Source organism: Sapajus apella, unplaced genomic scaffold (genome assembly GCF_009761245.1).
Source record: "Sapajus apella isolate SASKATOON/1434 unplaced genomic scaffold, GSC_monkey_1.0 scaffold65, whole genome shotgun sequence".
In the NCBI taxonomy this organism is placed as follows: domain Eukaryota; kingdom Metazoa; phylum Chordata; class Mammalia; order Primates; family Cebidae; genus Sapajus; species Sapajus apella.
The window spans coordinates 6,620,341-6,642,713 of NW_022437005.1; the positions used below are offsets into that span (position 1 = coordinate 6,620,341).

Consider the following 22,373-nt stretch of genomic DNA (forward strand, 5'->3'; position numbering starts at 1 on the left):
TTTTGAGTAGAGATAGGGTTTCACCATGTTGGCCAGGCTGGTCTCGGACTCCTGACCTCAGGTGATCTACCCACCTCGGTTTCCCAAAGTTCTGGGATTATAGGTGTGAGCCACCGTGCCTGACCTGAAACCAAAATTATTACCATGGCCTTCAAGACCCTACCAGATCTGACACCACCGCCATCTCTTCTCTAGCAGGCTCTCCCCATCACTCAGCTCCCATCCCACTGACATGCTTCCCAATGTGGCTCATGCCTCCAGGCCTCTGTACCTGCTATTCCTTCTGCCGGGAACATCTTTCCCTGAGGAAGCCTTCACCCTTCAGCCCTCCCTTTCTTCTGCCTCCTCACCTGGCTTTATGTCTCTTCACTCACTTGCTTATCTGTGCTTTTTTTTTGAAACAGAGTCTTGCTGTGTCACCCAGGCTGGAGGGCAATAGTGGTGGCTTGATACCAGCTCACTGTAACCTCCACCTCATCAGTTCGAGCAATTCTTATGCCTCAGCCCCCTGAGTAGCTGGGATTACAGGCATATGCCACCACATCCGGCTAGCTTTTGGTATTTTAATAGAGACATTTCACCATGTTGCCCAGGCTACTCCTGAGCTGAAGGAAGCTGCCCACCTCAACCTCCCAAAGAGTTAGGATCACAGGCGTATGCCACCACACCTGGCCATCTACGTTTTCTGCCTCCCCCCTCTAGAAGGTAGCTCTGTGAGAGCAGGCATTGGGTCTGTCCTTCACCCTGGGATTGCAGGCCAGGGACAGTACCTGGCATAGAGAATGCACTCGCTAAGTATTTGTTGAATGGATAAAGTAATGGTGCCAAGCTCCTCAGCGATTCCAAAGTATTTGTGAATCAGAGACCTCTTGCAGGGGGCCACCAACCAGTGCATAAAAAACGAAAAAGTTGAAAATATGTGACAGGCCCTAGGCTTCCTCCCTAGCAAAGAAATAGGGCAGAGGCCCTTCCCCCAGTCTCCATTCATGCCTCCTCCACCAGTTCTACCAGGAGCTATTTTAATGTTTGGCCATTAGAGTGGGGGAGCTGATTACATCTCCCTCCGTGCTTCTGCTAATCTACCAAACAGAGGCCGGTAAGCCAGGGCGAGAGTGAGGGCTTCTTTCTCCTGATCTCTGCTCTCTCCCAAGGTGGTTTCCTGCTTCCTCTCTTCCCACTGCATACCTCCAAAGACTGGAGAGTACAGGAACATAAGGCGTTTCACTCCCCTCTCCCTCCCACCTAATTCTACAGTCCATTTTCATTTAGGAGAAGCGGGTCTCTTTTGGGTAGGCCCACCAGGCCAGTGGTAGGTTCCACCCTCATCATCATGTGAACCCATCCCCTCTGGGCTGAGACAAGTCTCTAAAGATCACTTTATTCGGCCGGGCACCGTGGCTCACACCTGTAATCTCAGCACTTTGGGAGGGTGAGGTGGACTGATCACGAGGTCAGGAGATCGAGACCATTCTGGCTAACATGGTGAAACCCTGTTTCTACTAAAAATGCAAAAAATTAGCCAGGGTTTGGTGGCATGCACCTGTAGTCCCAGCTACTCTGGAGGCTGAGGCAGGAGAATCACTTGTGAGGCGGGAGGTTGCAGTGAGCAGAGATCGCGCCATTGCACTCCAGCCTGGTCACACAGCGAGATGCCGTCTCAAAAAAAAGATCACTTTGTCCTCAGGTGGAACAGAGGGATCCACAGAACAACCTCTCGAGCTATTGTCTGGGCTTACACTGCTTGTGCAAGATCCCTGGGATCCTGGCTGGAGCAGGTCAATGAGGACGGTGGCTTCCTCGTCCCTTCCTCCACTCTCCTGTAGCCGTCACTCCTGCTGCCACCTCGCTGGTGCCCCCTAGCACAGGTTGATCGCTGTGGGTTGCCTGTGGTCCCGTGTCTTCAATCCTCCTGCCCCACCACAGAACCAGACATGACACAGGAAATTCAAAATTCCTTGGCCAGCTCTTCTCAATGCAGCAGCTGATCATCACCTTTGGCCTCTTCTGGGAAGCTCTGAGCTTCCCAGTGGCTGTGTGACGGCATTGATATCAAAACCACAGGAACCCCAGATGGCTCCACCCTTGTACAAGTGTTTGCTTCTTCACTTGTCCAGAGGTGAGAACCGAAGATGAGAAGGGAAGGATGGTGGCCGCAGCCTGGGGAAAGGATGCCCAGAGTTCCACTTCCTTAAGTGTCAAGGGGACAGTTGTGGCCACATTGGGGCTCTGTGCCCATTTGAACCAGACCCAGCCTTACTTAGTGCCGCTTTTAAAATAATTTTCCATGGAAATACAACATAACTTAGCAAAATTGCACAAATAAGTATACAGTAGATGAATGTCCACAGCGTAAACACATCACACCTCGATGGCTTTGCTCATAGACCTGTTAACGAGCGGCCATAGGGCAGGCTGTGTAGCAGTAACAGGTTTATGGTGAGATGTTTTCCAGCCATGTCACGGAGGATTCTCTGCTGTGATTACTTGGATCAATTTACCTCCAACCCCCTAGAATATTTCTGTATTTCAACTCAACCAGGGGTGTCCTGAACATGCTTTCAATGAATTCTATGAGAGTTGATCAACTCTTTCCTACACTATTACCAATGGAGCAACAATTAAACTCAAATTAAAGAAAATATCTAAGTTGAGCCAGGTGGCTCACGCCTGTAATCCCAACACTGTGGGAGGCCAAGGAGGGTGGATCATGAGATCAGGAGTTTTAGACCAGCCTGGCCAACATGACAAAACTCCGTCTCTGCTAAAAACACACAAATTAGCTGGGTGTGGTGGCACGCACCTGGAATCCCAGCTACTCAAGAGGCTGAGGGAGGACAATTGCTTGAACCCAGGAGGCGGAGGTTGCAGCGAGCCGAGATCGCTCCACCGCACTCCAGCCTGAGTGACAGAGCAAGACTCCGTCTTAGAAAAAGAATTTAAAAAAAGAAGAAAAAAGAAAGTTTTTATTCAGTGGATCCTATTTACTAAAACACCAAGACAGTGGAGCCTGAAGATTTATACAACCTAAGGAAGGAAAAAATTATAAACAAGTGAGTATCATGTAATGAAACGGGAGGTAGTAGAAGAATATGCCGGATGAATAGAGGAGGACACCAGATGTCCGGAGAACCTCAGAGAACCTCAGGTAGGAAGCAGGTAACTCTAGGTCAGAGGTACCTTGGTTTCATTAATGAATGAGAAGTGTAAGAATGGCCTTCCAGATCAAAAATGGCCTAAAGAGCTGCTCAGTCTGTCTCGATTTGATATCTGTTATCTTTGGGAAGGTTTTTAAAAGGAACATTTAAGATTTCTTTTTTTAATAACCAAAAGTAAAACATGTCCAGGGTGGAAAAAGCGCAATGCAGGAAATAAAAACAAACACCACCCTGACCTCCACCCTGCCCCCACTCCAAGATAGAACCATTTTTGATTGTTGGGTTGGCTGATTTAATTCTTTGCTTTGGTGTGTTCCCTTCCAGTGTTTTTGCGTTACAATCCATTTAAATGGCAGATCACGCGTGATTTTTCACTGACTTACAAGGGTGTTTTTGATCATCCTGGAAGCGCAGTTTCCTAGAAATTGATTCTGTTTTTGTTGACGGGTAGCACCTTCCAATGCAGCGGCTGGCTTTCCTGTGTGTAGTAAACCTCGGTCACACAACGTCACCAGCAGCATACTCTAGAGGTGGCCTACGTTGTGCGCTGCGGGGTTTCCATCGCTGCTACGTTGGCAGTTGGTTCTGCCATAAAATATCTGTTCAGTTAGAATTCATCCGAGAATGAGTCACGCCAGGAGATAACACCAGTGTAACCCAAAGCAATTAAAACTAGAAACTGCCAATCCATGGAACGCTAGCCTTTCCGTAAAGCAGAGTACATGCCCCGGGCTCGAAGGGCATCAGGACCAAGAGTGGAGCCCGCCTGGCTCCTTCTCCTGCCTGTTTTCGGCTCCAAGGGCAACCAAGACAACAGGTTCTTTGTTCCTCTTTCTTATTTTCACAGGAACAAATGAAAGCCTCTGCCAGCATTGACTCCGTATCTGGCCTTTTCATCTCTAGCTGGAGAGTCAACCAGAGGAAGTTCCTAGGCAAAACAGCCACCACTGTTTCTTCCCTCCTGAAAATGGCAGCTCTCCCGGAGGCAGACGTGCGCTTTTGTTCCCATTTCTGTGTCCTCTTCTGCTGGGCCTCAGCTAATAGAACATAAAAATTACCAAAGGCCTTAAAAGCTTTTGAGAACAGCCCTCCTGCAACATGCTCTTACACATCTTTTTTGAGGAAGTTGGGCCTCCACCCTCAAAATGCAGCAGCCCTTTGCCACTGAGGAATAACATCTGTAACCCCAAATAATACTGGTGATTCCTTTTCCTTTTCGAGTTTAATGGGACACAAAAGGCCTTAAGGAATAAATATGAACTTGCTTGCTCCAGGGGAACTGCACAAGTCGGAAAACCGGACCTAGGACCAGTTCTATCAATTTCTAGCATTTTGATCTCAAATAAGGAGATAAACTGGATGGCCTCTGATATCCCTTAAAATTTGGCTAAATACGCAGGGGTCCTTTCAAGACAATCCATTTCCCCAGGCCTCTGTGCCCACCATTTTCTCCACACTGGGTGGTAGGTGAAGGTTTCTTCTGCTTAACTATTTCCATGCTGTGAACTGGGTTAGCCAGGCCAGGCTCCTGATGTGTCCAGAATGGATTGAGACTTCCCTTCTTTCCCAGACTAATAGAATATTACAGAGACATGTTTCATTCTATTTCAAAATTCTATTTTTTTTTTTTACCTTTAACTAGACTCAAGTTCTGAACTTCAAAATTCTAAAGAAATATTTTCATGTCTGAAGGTGTTAAGAAATCATTGGACATCAACTTTTAGGTATTTTTGAAGTTGAAGCTTTTCTGGGAATTTTTTTGTTTGCTGTGTGTGTGTGTGTATGACAAAAATTGGAATTGGTCGTTGTGCCAGAGATTTTTAGTTGATACATACCCTCCTTTTGGGCGGCTATTTTCTTTCTCTCTACTTAACAGGCCTCTGGTACTAATATTTTTCCAGAAGCCATTCCTCCCAGACCCACCACCTCTCTTCTCCCAGCACCACTAAGCCCTGGCCTCATCTCCCACCTAGCCAGGCATCTTGGCCGTGGTTTGGCATTTGGAGTGTATATTTGTGTTCCTTTTGATACATGGTCAGAATCTACTGCTCCAAGAGCAGAACCATGGTTGGCACAAGACTTCAACTTCTGTCTAGTCCTTGATTCATAAGACGACCCCTGCACTGGCCTCTTGTAGCTTGAAGCCTGGGCCCTCCAGCAGTGGCACATTCCAGGGTGTGCCTTTCTTGCCATCGCAGCTGGTTAAGGCAACAGGCTGTAAAAAGGTGTTAGTCTGGCGCGCAGCAAAAGGGAGGCTCCTGGAGAAGCATGATACACATGGAAATTTTAGCACAAAAATATCAAGTGAAGTGGCTTTTTTTTTTTTCTTTTTTTCATCTGAAACAACGAAAGTCCAGGCTGAGCCTAGACACCAATGGTAGATGGAGAACTCTCCTGCTTCCAGGATCTACTGGGAGCCAGCCTCTAGTAGCTTTGGGGTTTTGCTTTCTCTCAGGTTACATGAAATGCTGCCCGGACAAGCTCCAGAGTTGTGTTTATACAACAGTATTTGTTAGCCCTAGAATGGAAGCAGCTTGCCTTGCTTTCTTTCTGTGACTATCCAAAAATCAGAGATAGTAAGAATTCATTCTGGAAACTCCCACTGAACAGAACCAATACAAAGACATTCCAGGCACTTAGATCAGAAGTTCTTTCCAGGTTTGTTTTGCTAACACGTTCCTTTTTTCAACAAGAATCCATATTTAGACACAGGAAAACTGAGGCTCAGTGGTGCATGGTAATGGGTGCAGGCCTCGCAGTGATGAAGGGGCAATGCTGAGGCTCTGATTCAAGTCCGACTTCGAGTCCTCGTTCCACCTAACCATTGAAGATTAGGAGGCTGAGGGAGACTAGAATTAGGGTTGATTCCTTTGAAACTGACATGCCTTACCAAAAATATCATTGTGATTTCAGTGCACTCACATGGCAGGAGGTGGGTGGCTTTGATTCCAGATAAATCGATGACTGAATGCAAAAGCCCAGGCTGTGTGCACGGGGCTTCCACTTGGGGTTTCTTCAGACTCATGCAATGCACCTGCCTTCATCCGAGAGCTCTTTCCTGCCAGCACTGTCTGTCCTCTGCCTTCTCCTGCGCTCAGCAGACCACTTCCGTTGGAATCCTACATCTCATTCCCACTGCTGGAGTAAAAGCCTTTGCGTATTTGGAGACCTTGGAGGGAGCCCTGGTCTGGTCCTGGTGGGCATGGAACTGTTGTAATTCCAAACTAAAACTCATCACTGACTTTTCTTCTTATCTTCCTTGTCATCTTTTTTTCCACTATGTAGACTGCAGGAACATCACTGACTTTTATAAACAAACCCAAAGTCCACTCCTTGCCAGTTGACTTGAGCTTAAAAGGAGCGTCCACAGGAGAAATTCATGAGCAATAAGGAAGGATTTGTTTTTCTGAAAGGATTGGAGCTGCCTCCTTTTCTTGCCCCAGAGATGGCCAAAGGCCAGGGGGCTCTCAGTAGCTGTGGTGATTTTTGCTGCCCATTTCCTGATAAGCACAGAAACAAGAACGCTTTGTCTCCTGAGGCTGGAGCTGAGCAGCGATACTATTTGTTTGGGGGCCCCAGAAAGAAACTACTGGAGAGGCCCAGTGCCCTAAGAACATTTCTCCCTGCCCACTGAGCTCCTCCTCTTCCGTAAACCTTGCCGTCTGCAGATCACTTCCTCCTCAGGCCCCTGGTCACGGGGAAAGCAGAACTTCTATTAATGCCTGCCCAGGGCTAGGCCTGAATAGGGCCCGGGGATGAAGCCAAGTTAGTAAGGGAGAGAAGTCTGACTCGGAGTGGAATGGGGTAGGTGCCCTGGAGGTGTGGGGACAATTAAGGAAGGAATGTGATGGGCCACAGATTACTTGCAGCTGAAGAAGATAAAGGATGAGGATTTGAACTCAGTTTGACAGGTAGGTAGGTAGGAGCCAGATATGGCAAGAGATATTCCAAGTAGCTTGAACTCAGTAAGGAGGAAGCTGAGCAATGGCACGTAGATGCTTCTACAAGATGATCTTCCCAGACTGAGTGGGGTGGCAGTGGGGGAGGTGTTCACACCTGGAATCCTTGCACTTTGAGAGGCCGAGGTGGGAGTATCGCTTGAGGCCAGAAGTTCGAGACCAGCCTGGCTAACATGGCAAAACCCCATCTCTACTAAAAATACAAATAGGGCGTGGTGGCGCATACCTGTAATCCCAGCTACTTGGGAGGCAGAGGTTGCAGTAAGGTGAGATTGTGTTACCACTGCATTCCAGCCCTGAGCAACAGAGGGAGACTCTATCTCAAAAAAAAAAAAAAAAAAAAAAAAAATGGAAAAAGCAAATTCAGCCAGATGTGGTGGCTTACACCTGTAATCCCAGCACTTTGGGAGGCCGAGGTGGGTGTATCACCTGAGGTCAAGAGTTTGAGGCTAGCCTGGTCAACATGGCAAAACCTGGTCTCTACTAAAAATACAATAATTAGCCAGGCATGGAAGTGTGCGCCTGAAGTCCCAACTACTCAGGAGGCTGAGGCGGGAGAATTGCTTGAACACGGGAGGCAGAGGTTGCAGTGAGCCGAGATCGCACCACTGAACTCCAGCCTGGGTGACAGACTGTCTCAAAAAAAAAAAAAAAAAAAAAAAAAACAAATTCAGTATCAGTATCTCCACCATAATTGGGAAACACACTGAATACATGTAACTATTAAAATAAGCAATGACCATTAAAATTAACACCATGCCTTTATGGATTACCCTGATATATCCATCCCTTTTTGGAAAATGTTGTCAGTTTTAAACATTGAGATGTTACAAAATATCAAAATTGGGCCAGGCATGGTGGCTTGAGCCTGTAGCCCCAACTACTCAGGAAACTGAGGCTGAGGCAGGGGGATCTTTGAGGCCAGGAGTTTGAGAACAGCCTGGGAAGCACAGCAAGATCCCCATCTCTAAAAAAGTATTTTCTAAAAATTTAAAATTTAAACATCAAAAATTAATCACCACTTTTTCACCAATAGAGCTTTATTTTGTTTTTTTGTTTTTGTTTTTGTTTTTTTTTTAAAGACAGGGTTTCATCATGTTGGTCAGGCTGGTCTTGAACTCCTGAACTCAGGTGATCTGACCGCCTTGGCTTCAAAAGTGCTTGGATTACAGGCGTGAGCCACCACGCCAGGCGCTTTATTTTGTTTTATGTTTGGGAGATACACAATGTCATAAATCTTAAACCATAATTTAGTCAGAGGCAAAAGCTATTAATATGGAATCTGGGCTCTGCATTTGTTGTTTTTGTTTTATTGATAAGAACTTATCACCCTGTTGATGATAATTAGCGCATTGTCTTTATTCTGTAACCACTTACTAAGTATGTACCAGGTAAACAAGGAGAAACTTTGTTTTCATGAAAGTCTATAAGACCCCCAGGGAACCTTCAGGGAACCAGCCCTCAGGCTTCAAGGAAAGCCAGGCATTTTTCTTAAAGGCTGTTTTCAGGAAGTGCCTGGCCACAAAGGTGAGCCCTTGCAAGGAGAGACGTGGGAGGAGCCTGATGCTCAGCCCTTCCAATCCCTCTGGGGCAGTCCTTGTAGATTCCACCAGGATTGGCCTGGGAAAGCTGGCAAAGCAAGCAGGTGTCACCCTTCCCAGAGGAGATTTCTCCATATCTTGTGAAGCCTGACGTGGGAGAGAAGGTCGTGTCTAGGGCCAGGGTTTGGGGAACTGAGATAAAAGCCAAAAGCCAAGCTGCTTTTGAGAAGCTGTGACAATTCTTCCTCCAACGAATCCTGCTGACCCAGTCATCCCAGTGTCTCCGGATGACTCATGTAAGTAGAGGCAAAACAGAGTGCCTTGATAAAACCTAAGGGTAGACCACAAAGGTTTCAGTTCAAGGCAGACGTGATAGTGACTGTGCTGAGACACAGCCACTCGCATAGACACACAGAAGGGAGCCGGAGAAACATGGTACGTCCCTTAGGAAAGCATCACTTGACTTAGGGGCCACAACCAACTTATTTATTTCCATAGAGGACTTGCCATTCATTCTATGAGGGTTTTTCAGATATTGTTAATTAATGAAACCAATCCCTTTTTAGCTGAATTATGATCTAACATCTGCTGTTGACTGAAAAATTCTTTTTTTTTTCAAGACACAGTCTCCCTCTGTCCCCCAGGCTGGAGCGCAGTGGCATGATCTCGGCTCACTGCAACCTCCACCTCCAGGGCTCAAGCCTTTCTCCTGCTTCAGCCTCCCGAGTAGCTAGGACTGCAGAAGCGCACCACCATGTCCAGCTAATTTTTGTACTTTTGGTAGAGATGGGGCTTTGACATGTTGGCCAGGCTGGTGGAAAATTCATAGTACGTTTTAAGTATTTATTTGAAATCTCTTTTGTTCTTAAAAAAAATCAGGCACATCTTATTACAGATGACATTAAATTGTCCATTTAAAAAATTCAGTTTCTCGGGAGTACTACCCAAGGCAACTTGGAAGTATGTCCCAGATAAAAGTGAATGTCTTGAATTATTTTAATTTTAATTTTATTTATTTATTGAGACAGGGTCTCACTCTGTTGCCCAGACTGGATTGTAGTGGAGTGATCACAGCTCTCTTCAGCCTCGACCTCCTAGGCTCAAGCGATCCACCTCCCTGTCTCCCAAAATGCTGGGATTATAGGTATGGGCCACTGCACCAGGCTGTTTTTTATTTTATTTTGTTTATTTTATTTTATATTTTTGAGATAGAGTCTCGCTCTGTTGCCCAGCCTGGAGTGCAGTGGTGCAATTACCACTCAATGCAACCTCCACCTCCTGGGTTCAAGCAATTCTCCTGCCTCAGCCTCCCAAGTACCTGGGATGACAGGCACACACCACCACGCCCAGCTAATTTTTGTATTTTTTTAGTAGAGATGGGGTTTCACCATGTTGGTCAGGCTGATCTTGAACTCCTGACCTCAGGTGATCTGCCTGCCTTGGCCTCCAAAATGCTGGGATTATAGGTATGAGACACCTCGCCTAGCCCATAATTTTATTTTATTTTTTAAATCTAAGCCAGATGTGGTGGCTCATTCCTGTAATCCCAGCACTTTGGGAGGCCAAGGCAGGTGGATCGCCTGAGGTCAGGAATTCGAGACCAGCCTGGCCAACATGTCAAAACCTCCCCTCTACTAAAAAATACAAAAATTAGCCGGGTGTGGTGGGGTGCACCTGTAATCCCAGCTACTTGGGGGGCTGAGGCAGGAGAATTGCTTGAACCCAAGGGGGAGAGGTTGCAGTGAGTGAAGATTATACCATTGCACTCCAGCCTGGGTGACAGAGCCAGATTCCATCTCAAAAAAAAAAAAAAAATCGAATCGCTCAGCTTAGTGAAGGTGTGGTTTTACACACATAGAGGAGGTTTCGGGAGCTTTTTGTTTTGCTTTTTTATCCTCATGTCCTACCACTGAGGGCAGAGCCACACAGCACACACAACACACATGCTGACACCCCTAGCCCAATGGACGGCCACCACCCTCGGTTGACAGTAAGAATCTGGCATTTTGCCTTGACTTTTCTTTTTTCTATTTAACAGCCAAACTAGGACTCTTATACCTAGACAGTTGTTGACTGTTCATACTCTGCCAGTACTTTTTCCCACAGAAACGATCTCACATCACATTTCCGTGTATTTTTGCCTTATTAATTGTCTCTCATTTGCAAGGTCAAAGCATACACTTCAGATGAATGGTTGGGGATGGAGGTAGGGGGGCGGGTGATGTACGGATAGGGACAAGGGAGGCTTCATAACACGCTTTGTCTAGACCCCGGTTGCTAGGGCTGGTCATTAGAGGCTGCGTTGGTGGACGGTAGGTACTATCTTCTGGAATTCTGAATTAGGACAAGAAAAGGCATCCATCGTTTGGAAGCTGTGCTCTGTGTCGATGGTTTCTCTGAGGTGAATCGGATTCTGGCAATGTTAGTAAAACTCAGCCTTGTCTGCCTGCTTGTCCTGCTCAGAAGGAGCTTTCTGCAACCATTGATTCTTTCACCTGCTCAGGCGGCTTACACTGCGCCATGGGAAGGGAAGAAATTCAGCCCAGTGGAAAGGCCTCTCTCATCCCATACTCCAAAGAGTATGTTCATCAGGAGAGCGGAACAGGTGCTGGAGAACCCTGCCCTTCCAAAGCGGGCGGAATACCCAGCCATCTGCTTCACAGCCCTGAGGCCCAGCTTTGGTTGGAACTGGGATAGGTGGAGGCTGTGACTTCTGGGTGAGCGTTCTCTGCCCCTAGAGGCACCTTCTACTTTGCAGCGCAGTCTCTGGTTTGCCCAGTGTACTCACACGTGAGTCTCACTGTATCTGTCCCTAAGCTTTATCTCCCCATGATAGCAGCTCTGGACACCAGTGGTCATGGCTGAACAAATAAATGAGCTTTAGAGTCATAAAAACTCAGGGCGATGGTAGATATTATTACTTCTCCTCCAACCTCTTATTTTGAGAAATTTCAAACATTATGGAAAAGTTACAAAGATAGCACTGTTCACCTAATTCACTGTGTTGAAATTTTGCTACATCTGCTTTATCTCCCTATTTTTTGTTCTTTTTAGGGGGAGCTGACGGTTTGATACTTTCAAACGTTTTTGCCCTTTACCCTTAAATTTTTCAGTATGCACGTCCTAAGAATCAGAGCGTTTTTCCTATATAAGCATAAAATAATTATCAAGCTTAGGAAATTCTCCTTTTTATTTTATATTTTATTTTTGAGACCAGGTCTTGCCCTGTCACCCAGGCTGGAGTGCAATGGTGCGATCTTGGCTCACTGTAGCCTCCACCTCTCGGGTTCAAGCAGTTCTCCTGTCTTAGCCTCCCAAGTAGCTGTAGCTGGGACTATAGGCACACACCACTGTGCCCACCTAATTTTTTTTTTTTTTTTTTTTGAGACAGGGTCTCACTCTGTTACCCAGGCTGCAGTGCAGTGGCGCCATCTCAGCTCGCTACAGCCTCCACCTCCCAAACTCAAGCCTCCCATCTCAGCCTCTCGAATAGCTAGGACCAGAGGTGCACCCCACTGTGTGCAATTCTTTCCTGTATATTTTGTAGAAACCGGTTTTTGCTCTGTTGCTGCAGCTGGTCTCAAACCCCCTAAGCTCAAGCGATCCGTTCACCTTGGCCTCCCAAATTGCTGGGATTACAGGTGAAATTGTCCTTTATAGATCTTTTTATACTGATGCCATATAAGTTCAAGGTCATGCACTCCATGTAGTTATCACATCTCTTTATTCACCTTGAACCTGTATTAATCCTAGAGCCTATTGAAACTCATGCCATTGACATTTTTGAAGTTTTGGCCATTGGTTTTGCAGAAAGTCACTGAATTTTGATTTTTCTGATTGTCTTCTCCTGTATACATTCAGATTAATTATATCTGGGGGCAGGAAAGATACCTGGGTGACATGGTAGCTTTCTTGAAGCCTCACGGCGGGGGCACATGATGTCATATTTGGAGGGGTTAACACAGATCACTTGGTTAAGATGGCGTCGGCCGGGTGCGGTGGCTCATGCCTGTAATCCCAGCACTTTGGGAGGCCGAGGCGGGCAGATCACCTGAGGTCGGGAGTTCGAGACCAGCCTGACCAACATGGAGAAACGCTGTCACTACTAAAAATGCAAAATTAGGCGGGCGTGATATGCAACTGTAATCCCAGCTACTCGGGAGGCTGTGGCAGGGGAACTGCTTGAACCCGGGAGGCAGAGGTTGCAGTGAGCCAAGATGGTGCCACTGTACTCCAGCCTGGCGACAGAGTGAGACTCCGTCGCAAAAAAAAAAAAACCCACAATAGGTGGCATCTACCAGTTTCCTCCATTGCCAGGGTACCTTTTCATTTTCATAAGTCATTAAGGGATCTGTGAGGTGATATTTTAAGGCTATGACCATCCTGTTCCTAAGTCTTTCGCCTTCTGCTTTTAGCATCCACTCACAATTCTTGGTTGCATTGATTACTACCTGGTGGTGAAGGTATTGTTATTTACTATTTTCAGATAAAAAGACGAGGCTCAGAAAGTGACCTGAGCAAGGTGTCACATGCCTGGCCAGGCTAGGAGACAGACCTCATGCTTCCTGCCCTGAGCTTGGCACTGTGGCCGTTCCATGATGACCATGTTTTTATCGGAATCTCCTAGATTATATCGCGGTGGTTTACCTTTTATGAACCTCTATTCACTGCCTTCCCTCCTGTTTGCATGTAGACACCTTTCTTAGAAAGGATTCGTTTCTGTTAATCTCATCAAGTTCTATCGTAGGTTGAGTTCCCTGGAAGGAGAGCCTGATTCAGGGCTTCTTGTGCAAGTGATTCAGGAGCAGCCTGCCAAGGAGTGAGGGATCCAGGATGGGACAGGGAGGAAGCAAGGCAAAGATGTGGGCTCAGCCTCATCCCACAGGGAGCTCAGCAGCATGAATATCTCCCCAGAGTTGTCACACCTTCAGGCTGGAAGGCCACTCTTCTCCATCTCACGTATGTAGAAAGTACATATCAGTATGTCATTGGCAGTGGGTCTGCTCTCAGGGAGAGGATGTAGCTTCCTGGGCATTTCCAGGAGAAGAGGGGCAGCTGTGAGCTTTCCACAGCCAACACTCACAGCAGCTGGGGCATGGGTGCCTGCCCTAGAGGACGGGCTCTAAGTGGGGCACCAGTAGCGTCCCCTACATGCTCAATGTTCTCGCATTAGTTCTTTCCTGAAGGTTTTCCCTGCTAAAAGCCAGTTTGTCCTGTAATAATATGCTAGAAACCCCAGGTGGCTGGCTGAATCAAGGAGTTAGCCTAGTCATTTGCAAAGGCAAGGGTAGTTTATGGATGCTCCTTTATGAGGTCCTGTGAATCTTATTCACCACCTTCCTGTCTGGGCCCTGGTGTTTAGGCTGAGGTCACTTGTCAGAACAAAGGCTTTTCAGTTCCTTGAAACCACTGAGGAATCACAGGATGTGCCCTTCTAAGGCAGGAAGATATGTCAACATGTTTACTTTCAGCACACATGAGCGTCACGATTGTCATGTTCCACATCATCCAATTTGGTCTTGGCAAAATATGGCCAACCCGAGATGGCAGTGATAAAATATTTATTTACACGCCAAGAATTCTTTCAGTGGCATGCTGCCCATCCCACGCCCCCAGCCCCTAACAAAACAAAAACAAATCGCTAATTGGATCTGAGTTAATATGCACGTTTTACACTTGGATCTCAGGCCAGTGCTCCTCACAGTGCTCTCTTCAGCTTGGCAGTATCGGTGTCACTGAGAGCTTGTTAGAGATGTGGTGTCTCTGGCTCACTCCACACCTGCAGAAGCTCAGAGTCTGAAACCAGGAATCTGTGGCTTAACAAACCCCAAGTGACTTTCACACAGGCTCTCAAGTTTGACAAGCACTGATCTAAAGCAGTGGTTGTAAACTTAGCTGCACATTGGGATCCCCTGGGGAGTTTTTTGTTTTTTTTTTTTTTTTTTTTTGGAGATGGAGTCTTGCTCTGTTGCCCAGGCTGGAGTGCAGTGGCACAATCTCGGCTCACTGCAACCTCCACCTCCCAAGGTCAAGCCATTCTCCTGCCTCAGCCTCCTGAGTAGCTGGGACTATAGGCATGCGCCACCACACCCAGCTAATTTTGGTATTTTTAGTAGAGACGGGGTATCACCGTGTTGGCCAGGCTGGTCTTGAACCCCTTACCTTCGGTGATCCCCTGCCTTGGCCTCCCAAAGCGTTGGGATTACAGGCATGAGCCACTGCACCTGGCCTTTTTTTTTTTTTTTTGCTTTGAGACAGGGTCCTGGTCTGTGGCCCAGGCTGGAGTGCAGTGGCACGATCTCCACTCACTGCAACCTTCGCCTCCCAAGTTCAAGTGAGTCTCCCACCCCAGCCTCTCAAGTAGCTGGGACTACAGGTGCCTGCCACCACACCTGGCTACTTTCTGTATTTTGGTAGAGACAGGGTTTCACCATGTTGGCCAGGCTGGTCTCGAACTCCTGGTCTCAGGTAATCTGCCTGCCTTGGCCTCCCAAAGTGCTGGGATTACAGGCATTAACCATGGCGCCTGGCTTTTTTAGGTGATTTTTATCGGCAGCCAGGGCTGAGAATCACTTGTCTAAAGCTGGCTCTTTTACCTTCTATCAAAGGAATTTTAACACCAGCTTCACTTTGAAAAGTATGTTTTGTTAACTGCAGATATTCACTTCACAATACCTGCAGGGCCTTCTGGCATTTGCAGAAGGAGAAACTATTCTTTTGGCACAGTCTCCTACCTGGAAACTTGTAGCAGAAGTTGAGGACAGCTTTCACATATTTGAGAAGAAATAAAAAGATGAACATTGAACGAATGAGTGACAGTCCTTAGACGTGCAGAAAGTCACGAAGGTGAGGGGAGAAGTTAGAATGTGGTCTCTGCCCAGTCCACATGCCAACACTGGGTATTATTATTGAGTCTTCAATACCCAAAAATGATCAGCATAGGTTGGCTTCTTCTAAATTCAGTCCCACTTCTTACGAGTAGAGTTGTCCATGTGGAAATATCATACTTCCTTTCTTTAATTTCCTTTCCGTAACTTTCACCGTACATTCAGTTTCATTATCCATCCTTCTCAGTGCTAGAGACGTTCTCTAGGTCACATAGTTGAGTTCCTTTGAGTTTAGAGGTTTGAAGACCATATGGACCCCAAGCTAAACCTACTTGTTTGAACATGAATGGTCAGGTCTGGTGTCCCTTGGCTGCCCCAGGACAAGGCTTGATGACCTGCTCCTTGAGAGCCAGGGAAAGTGTCAGTTCTGAGTTTGGTAAAGGGTGAGAGACCCCAGAGCAAAGCTGCCTTGGATGGGAATGTCAGCCCTTCCGCCTGACCAGGGGCTTGACCTTGAGTAAGATCCTGACCTGAGCTGAGCCTCTCCTGGTCCTCTGTAAAACTGGCATCATGGTGCCTGTGGTTCAGGGCTGTCGAGGGGAGCAAATGAGAGAATGTGGGTAAAGGGCTTGGCACACAACAGCCACTACATGCATACAAACTGACTTGAGTCCCGGACCTGACTTGGTACCCACAACGTTGGATACATAGCAGAGTAGGTGTGATTTCTAGCTCTGCTGCTTCAAGGCTGTTGTAACCCAGGACAGCTCAGTCGCTTCTTAGGCCTCAGTCTGCTCATTGGTAAACGGAGGATTAAACACTCCCTGACAGAACCAGTATTGGAACCACAAGATGTCAATTTGATCTGGTCTGTAAGATATAATTCACATACCACAAAATTCACCCTTTTAACGTGTATCGATACTTTCATGGGTTTTTAGTACATTCGCAAATTGTGCAATTATCATCACTATAAAACCGGAAGTTTTCGATCGCCCCAGAAAGAAACCTGGTACTGTTTGCCATCACTCCCCATCCTCATTTATCTCCCCCATTCTCCGGCACCCACCAATCTACTTTGTGTCTCTATGGATTTGCCTCTTCTGGGGATTTCATGTAAATAGAGTTATTCAGCATGTGACCTTATGTGTCTGGCTCCTGACACTGAACATAATGCTTTTGAAGTTTATGCATGTTGTAGCCTGCATCAGTGCTTCATTCCTGTCTATGCCTGAATAATATTCCATTGGAAGGATAGATTACTTTGTTTTTCTTCTGTTTTTGAGACAGGGTCTCACGCCTGTTGCCCAGGCCGGAGTACAGTGGTGGGATCATGATTCCCTGCAGCCTTAACCTCCCCAGGCTCAAGTGATCCTCTCACCTCAGCCTCCCGAGTAGCTGGGACTACAGGTGCACATGACCACTCCTGGCTGACTTTTTTATTTTTAGTAGAAACAGGATTTCACCGTGTTGTGCAGCCTGGCCTCAAACTCCTGGGCTCAAGCGATCTGCTTGCCTCAACCTCCCAAAGGGCTGTGATTACAGGCATGAGCCACCATCTCCGCCACATTTTCTTTATCCACTCATCAACTGACAGACATTTGGGTGTTTCTACTTGTTAGCTGTTATGAATAATGTCGACATGATTTTACAAATAGCGCAGCATCACTCCACTGTGAAGTTTTATTATAAATAATGTCAGTAATAAAAAGGCTTAGATTCGTGAGAAGAAATACAATCCAATCATTCTGGTACAAAATAAATGTGTGTGAGTGCATTTGCCTTTAGGCTGGGCATGCTTGTGCTTGTGAGAAATGCTACTGAGCATTAGGAACTCATGGTTACCATCCATGCTATTTCGCATTTAAGGTTCTGTCCTCAAAGTTAGAAATGCTTTATGCCGGCCAGGTGCTGTGGCTCACGCCTGTAATCCCAGCACTTTGGGAGGCCAAAGTGGGCAGATCACCTGAGGTCAGGAGTTTAAGAACAACCTGGCCAACATGGTCAAAGTCCGTCTCTATTAAAAATACAAAGCTATCTGGGCATTGTGGTGGGCACCTGTAATCCCAGCTACTCAGGAGGCAGGAGAAGCCCTTGAACCCAGGAGATGGAGGTTGCAGTGAGCCGAGATCGCGCCACTGCACTCCAGCCTGGGCAACAAAGCAAGACTCCATCTCAAAAAAAAAGAAAAATGTTTTATGTCGGAAGACAAAGCCTGAATAAATGGCATTTAGGATGCTTAGAACCTTTTGAAAATGGGGTTAGGAATAGAAAGTCAGGTCTGTCCAGGGAAAAGTGTTCTTTTTATTATTAGAGATGATATAGGGTAAAATAAAACATTGTGTCTGCCCTCAGAAAGCTTTCAATCTGGAAGAGAAGATCATTAGGAGGCGATCACAAGATGGGATATGTGGGCGGCAACTCTGGCCTATGAGCCTGTGGGGACGGTCTCCTTGTTACGGAAATGGTACCGCTGCCAGCTGACCCTGCCGCTTCTCTTTCTCCTAGCATGGTAAGACACAAGGATGATGGCTATTCTGAGGAAGAGGACGTGAAGGCCTGTACCCGGGACTCAGGCTATGACAGCCTCTCCAACAGGCTCAGCATCTTGGACCGGCTCCTCCACACTCACCCCATATGGCTGCAGCTGAGTCTGAGTGAGGAGGAGGCAGCAGAGGTCCTGCAGGCCCAGCCTCCGGGGGTAAGACTCAGAGCCACGGGAGGCAGGTCGAGGCAGGCAGGACTGCCGCTGGCCGAAAGAAAACACTTGAAGTTAGTTCCAGAAAGTTCTTCCCAGCTTGTAGGGAGCACGTTTCCTGATGTGTAACTGGTTTGCAATGCAGAGCAATTCTGGAAACAGAGCCCAGGAACAGAGCCCTTCATGATGTGTCTTTCTGTCTATCTGCTCAATTACCATAGGAGGCACAAGGACCCAGCAGAGTAACTGGGCATCTGAGTAGGGGCCGCTGGCCAGAAGCTTGGGTCTGACCTCTTGAGCCTGAACTCTGAGGAGAAGCCTGGGTCTGGGCTCCTTGGTGGCCTCTGCTGCCTTCTTCTCTTTCTGAGCCTGGGAGCAAGGCCAGGGTCCAGCCATCCAACCTGGGACCCAGCCTTCAAAAGTTCTGTGTCCGCAGACTTGCCTGCTCTGTAGTCCTCTTTTCTCTGGGCCTTCCACACGGACGAAAGTCTAATTTGGTTTTCTCAGCTACTGTCCATCCAAGACCACTGTCCGTCCCATCCACACCACTCCACAACTTGCGGAAGGTCCTCAGAAAAGCGTGGTGGCTCACGCCTGTAATCCCAGCACTTTAGGAGGCCAAGGCGGGTGGATCACTTGAGGCCAGGAGTTCAAGACCAGCCTGAGCAACACAGTGAAACCCCGTCTCTACTAAAATTACAGAAATTAGCCCAGTATGGTGGCACACGCCTGTAATCCCAGCTGCTCGGGAGGCTGAGGCAGGAGAATCACTTGAACACAGGAAGTGGAGGTTGCAGTGAGCAGAGATTGTGACACTGCACTCCAGCCTGGGCGACAAAGAGAGCATATGTGTACAGTGTCTGCTTCCAAAGGATAAATACAGTAAGTCACAGATAAAATAAGACTTAACACATAACACAAGATAGAGACTAACAAGAGGATGGAGAAGCAAGGAGAAAATCCTCTTTGTAGGTGGCTGAGTAATGTCATAAGAATTGCGCACCAAATACATTTTTGAGTTTCCTAGCAGTCAGAGTTAAAAAACATGTGAATCTTTTTTTTTTTTATTCCTAATCAGGCAGAAACAGGCAGAACTAAGACCTCTGCTAGAACATGTTCAGGGGGACGTGGCATGGTGCTTTCCCATCTTTGCAGAGAATCCCTTGGCCAAAACACAGAGCTGCTGCCTCTAGTTTTGCTCCATAGGACCAGGATTTCCCCACCTTCTGTGAAGACTCACTTTCAGCCAGTTGAATTGTCTGCTCTTGCATTTCTGCAAAAAATTCTGAAGACAGAAGATGCTGCAGAGCTAGGCAATGGCCTGCCCAGCTCCCCATCCCAGGGTAGGGCACGTCCACTCCTGCTGAGACCTGCCTGAGAAACAAGCCAGGCATGTCCTCTCCATCCGCCTGCCTGATCCCTGCACAGGACCTGCCTGATGAGATTGGGCAGGTTGAGGGCAGGGCCAGGACAGGAGTAACGTGGACCAGGACAGGCAAGCATGAGGAAGGGAGAGGCCAGGCGTGGTTGGTCAGGCCTGTAATCCCAGCACTGTGGGAGGTCGAGGTGAGCAGATCACTTGAGGTCAGGAGTTTGAGACCGAGCTGGCCAACATGGCAAAATCCCGTCTCTACTAAAAATACAAAAATTAGCCAGGCGTGGTGGCATGCACCTGTAACCCCACCTACTCTGGAGGCTGAGGCAGGAGAATCACTTGAACCCAGGAGGTGGAGGTTGCAGTGAGCTGAGACCTCACCACTGCACTTCAGCCTGGGCGACAGAGCCAGACTCTGTCTCAAAAATAAAATAAAATAAAATAATGAAGAGAGAGAAAAGAAAGTGGCTGAAAGTGTGTGAAGGACGAGGACTGGAGAGACTGGCCACGGTGGCGTGAGTGAAGTGGGCTTTTGGGGTGCGTCTCTGTAATGATTCTACAGTCTAAGATAGGGGTCCACCAACTCTTTCTGTAAAGGGGCGAAGTGTAAATATTTTTGCCTTTGCAGGCCACACAGTCTCTGTCACAACTATTCCACCATGCCATAGTCATGCAAAAGCAGCCGTAGACAATGTGTAAAGGACAGAGCATGGCTGCATTTCAGTCCAACTCAGAAACAGATGGCAGGATGGATTTGGTCTGCAGGCCAGACTTTGCCAACCCCTGATGTAATGTAAGGCTGCAGTCCTCCAAAACATAGGGCCTAGCGGTTGTACTGCTCAACCCCAAGGCTCAGGGAGCTCTCCACCTGCAGCCGGGAGGGATACTTCCTCTCCTAACCACCAACAGCTGCCTCTCCACAGTGCTTTGGCCTCTTACCCATCGGGACGCTATTTAGGAAGCATGTGCTTCAGCTTTAGGGTGTCCCAGAGACACCGACTCCCAGAACCTGCTGCTGGATGAATCCTATGGACGCATCCCCGTGGTGCCAGGAGAAAAGAGATCTCAAAGGTCTCCCGTTTCATTCTTCACCAGACACACAATTCCCATACCCATCTTCCCATCCCCCAAATAAGGTATCTTAGGAGCTATTAACTGGACATAAAGAGAGGAGCAAAGATTAGGCAGGAACAAAATGAGAGGGTGTAGAAAGGTAGGGGAGAGGTAGAGAGTAAGGTGTTTAAGTGCAGAGGAAAGAGAAGCAGCTAAAGAAACATGACAGACAGAACAAGATCCTTGGAGAAGGGTCATGCACCACAGAAGAGAACCAGGACTCAGCTGGGCTGCCACATGCCACACTCCAGAGAAAGTCCCTTCATTGGTACGCTAGGTGAATGGTGCCTCCTGGAGTTGTGCAGTGCACGGCCTGCATAACAGTACACGGCATACTTACCTCTGCATTGATGAGGGCCAGAATGGTGTCCTCAGATCAGCACTAGGAATTGGACTGTTTTAAGCACTTGTCTAAAGACACCATTAGCATCTTGAGGGAACTGGTGGAATGTGAACTGAGTCAGGAATAAATGAACAGCCTCCATGTTCACTGGGGTGAACTTCAGAGTGCATCCACCCCCAAACAAATGGAACAGCCATCTTCAGCTCCACTAGATTGTTGCCTGGTCTTGCTGTATCACCTCATTTTCCAAGAGGAGCTAGAAATTCAGATTGCAATTTGAAAACAAAAAAACAAAGCAATGTCTGCTTTTTCACTGTTGGCAAACAAACTTAAATTTCTATTGTAAATATCCTCATAAACTGAATTAACCAATGAACTCCCAATTCACCACCTATGGTTTAGCCATGTTACCTGTGTTTAGAATTTAGGTCTTATCAACAAGATACGTAAGACAGGGTTTGGAGACTGTAACTCATAGTAGACTCATCATACAAGACAGAAGCTGCAACGTGTAACTCCAGCAGTAAAACAGTCACCAAACTGAAAATGCTTATGCGGACCAGGGGAGTTCTTAGCCCCATGGAGAAGCTTCTGTCAGAGGGAAAGCAGGATTCTTTTCAAGCCAGTAATCAACAAAGGTGTCTGCAGCCTGGGCTCTGAGCACCCCTTTCTAGGACGGGAGAGATTCCTGCATGGAGCCAGGCAGTTTAGGGTTGCTATTCATCGGGTGTGAGGAAAATCGGATGCTTGGGTTCCACCATTCTGGATGTTTCCTAAAGCTTGTATTTCTTTTCTCTCCACTAGATCTTCCTGGTTCATAAGTCTACAAAAATGCAGAAGAAAGTCCTCTCCCTCCGCCTGCCCTGTGAATTTGGGGCCCCACTCAAGGAATTTGCCATAAAGGAAAGCACATACAGTAAGTGGTCCTTGGATGCCCAGGTCCTGACTGACGTGAGGGCCACGGGGCTCTGCGGGGAGTGGAAATGGAAGGAGCTCTGGTTTTGAGATGGGCAGACATGGGTCTGAGTCTTGGCACTGAATGACTAGGGCAGATAACCTACTCCAGGAACCTCAGTTTTCTCATCTGTATAATGGGGTGATGGTAACCTCTGAGTTGTTAACAACGAGTCATACAACCTGAATGTAAAGTATGCAGCCTACTGCATGGCATACGGTGGGGTACGAATAGAGGTGGACTTCCACTCCCCCTACTCGGTTAAGCGGATCATGAATTCAGTTCCCGGGTTTGCTGAGGACTAAGCTGCAAGGGGGCTGTAGTGAGAGAGCCCTTTCATGGGATCTAATGCTAAAGCTTGTGTCTGCATATCTTCATGAATAAATAGTCCCTGAGCAGACCTGTTC

The 22,373-nt window shown here is 47.3% G+C and overlaps 1 protein-coding gene across 13 annotated transcripts in view; it reads left to right on the forward strand.

Moving 5' to 3' along the window:
* RIN2 (Ras and Rab interactor 2) overlaps positions 1-22,373 on the forward strand; it is a 241,351-nt gene that overhangs the window by 175,741 nt on the left and 43,237 nt on the right. For all 13 annotated transcript variants that reach the window (XM_032248107.1, XM_032248110.1, XM_032248113.1 and 10 more), the window contains 2 exons: positions 17,991-18,183; positions 21,816-21,927. In XM_032248107.1, coding sequence (XP_032103998.1) covers positions 17,991-18,183; positions 21,816-21,927 — 305 coding nt within the window. The remainder of the gene's footprint in view (positions 1-17,990; positions 18,184-21,815; positions 21,928-22,373) is intronic.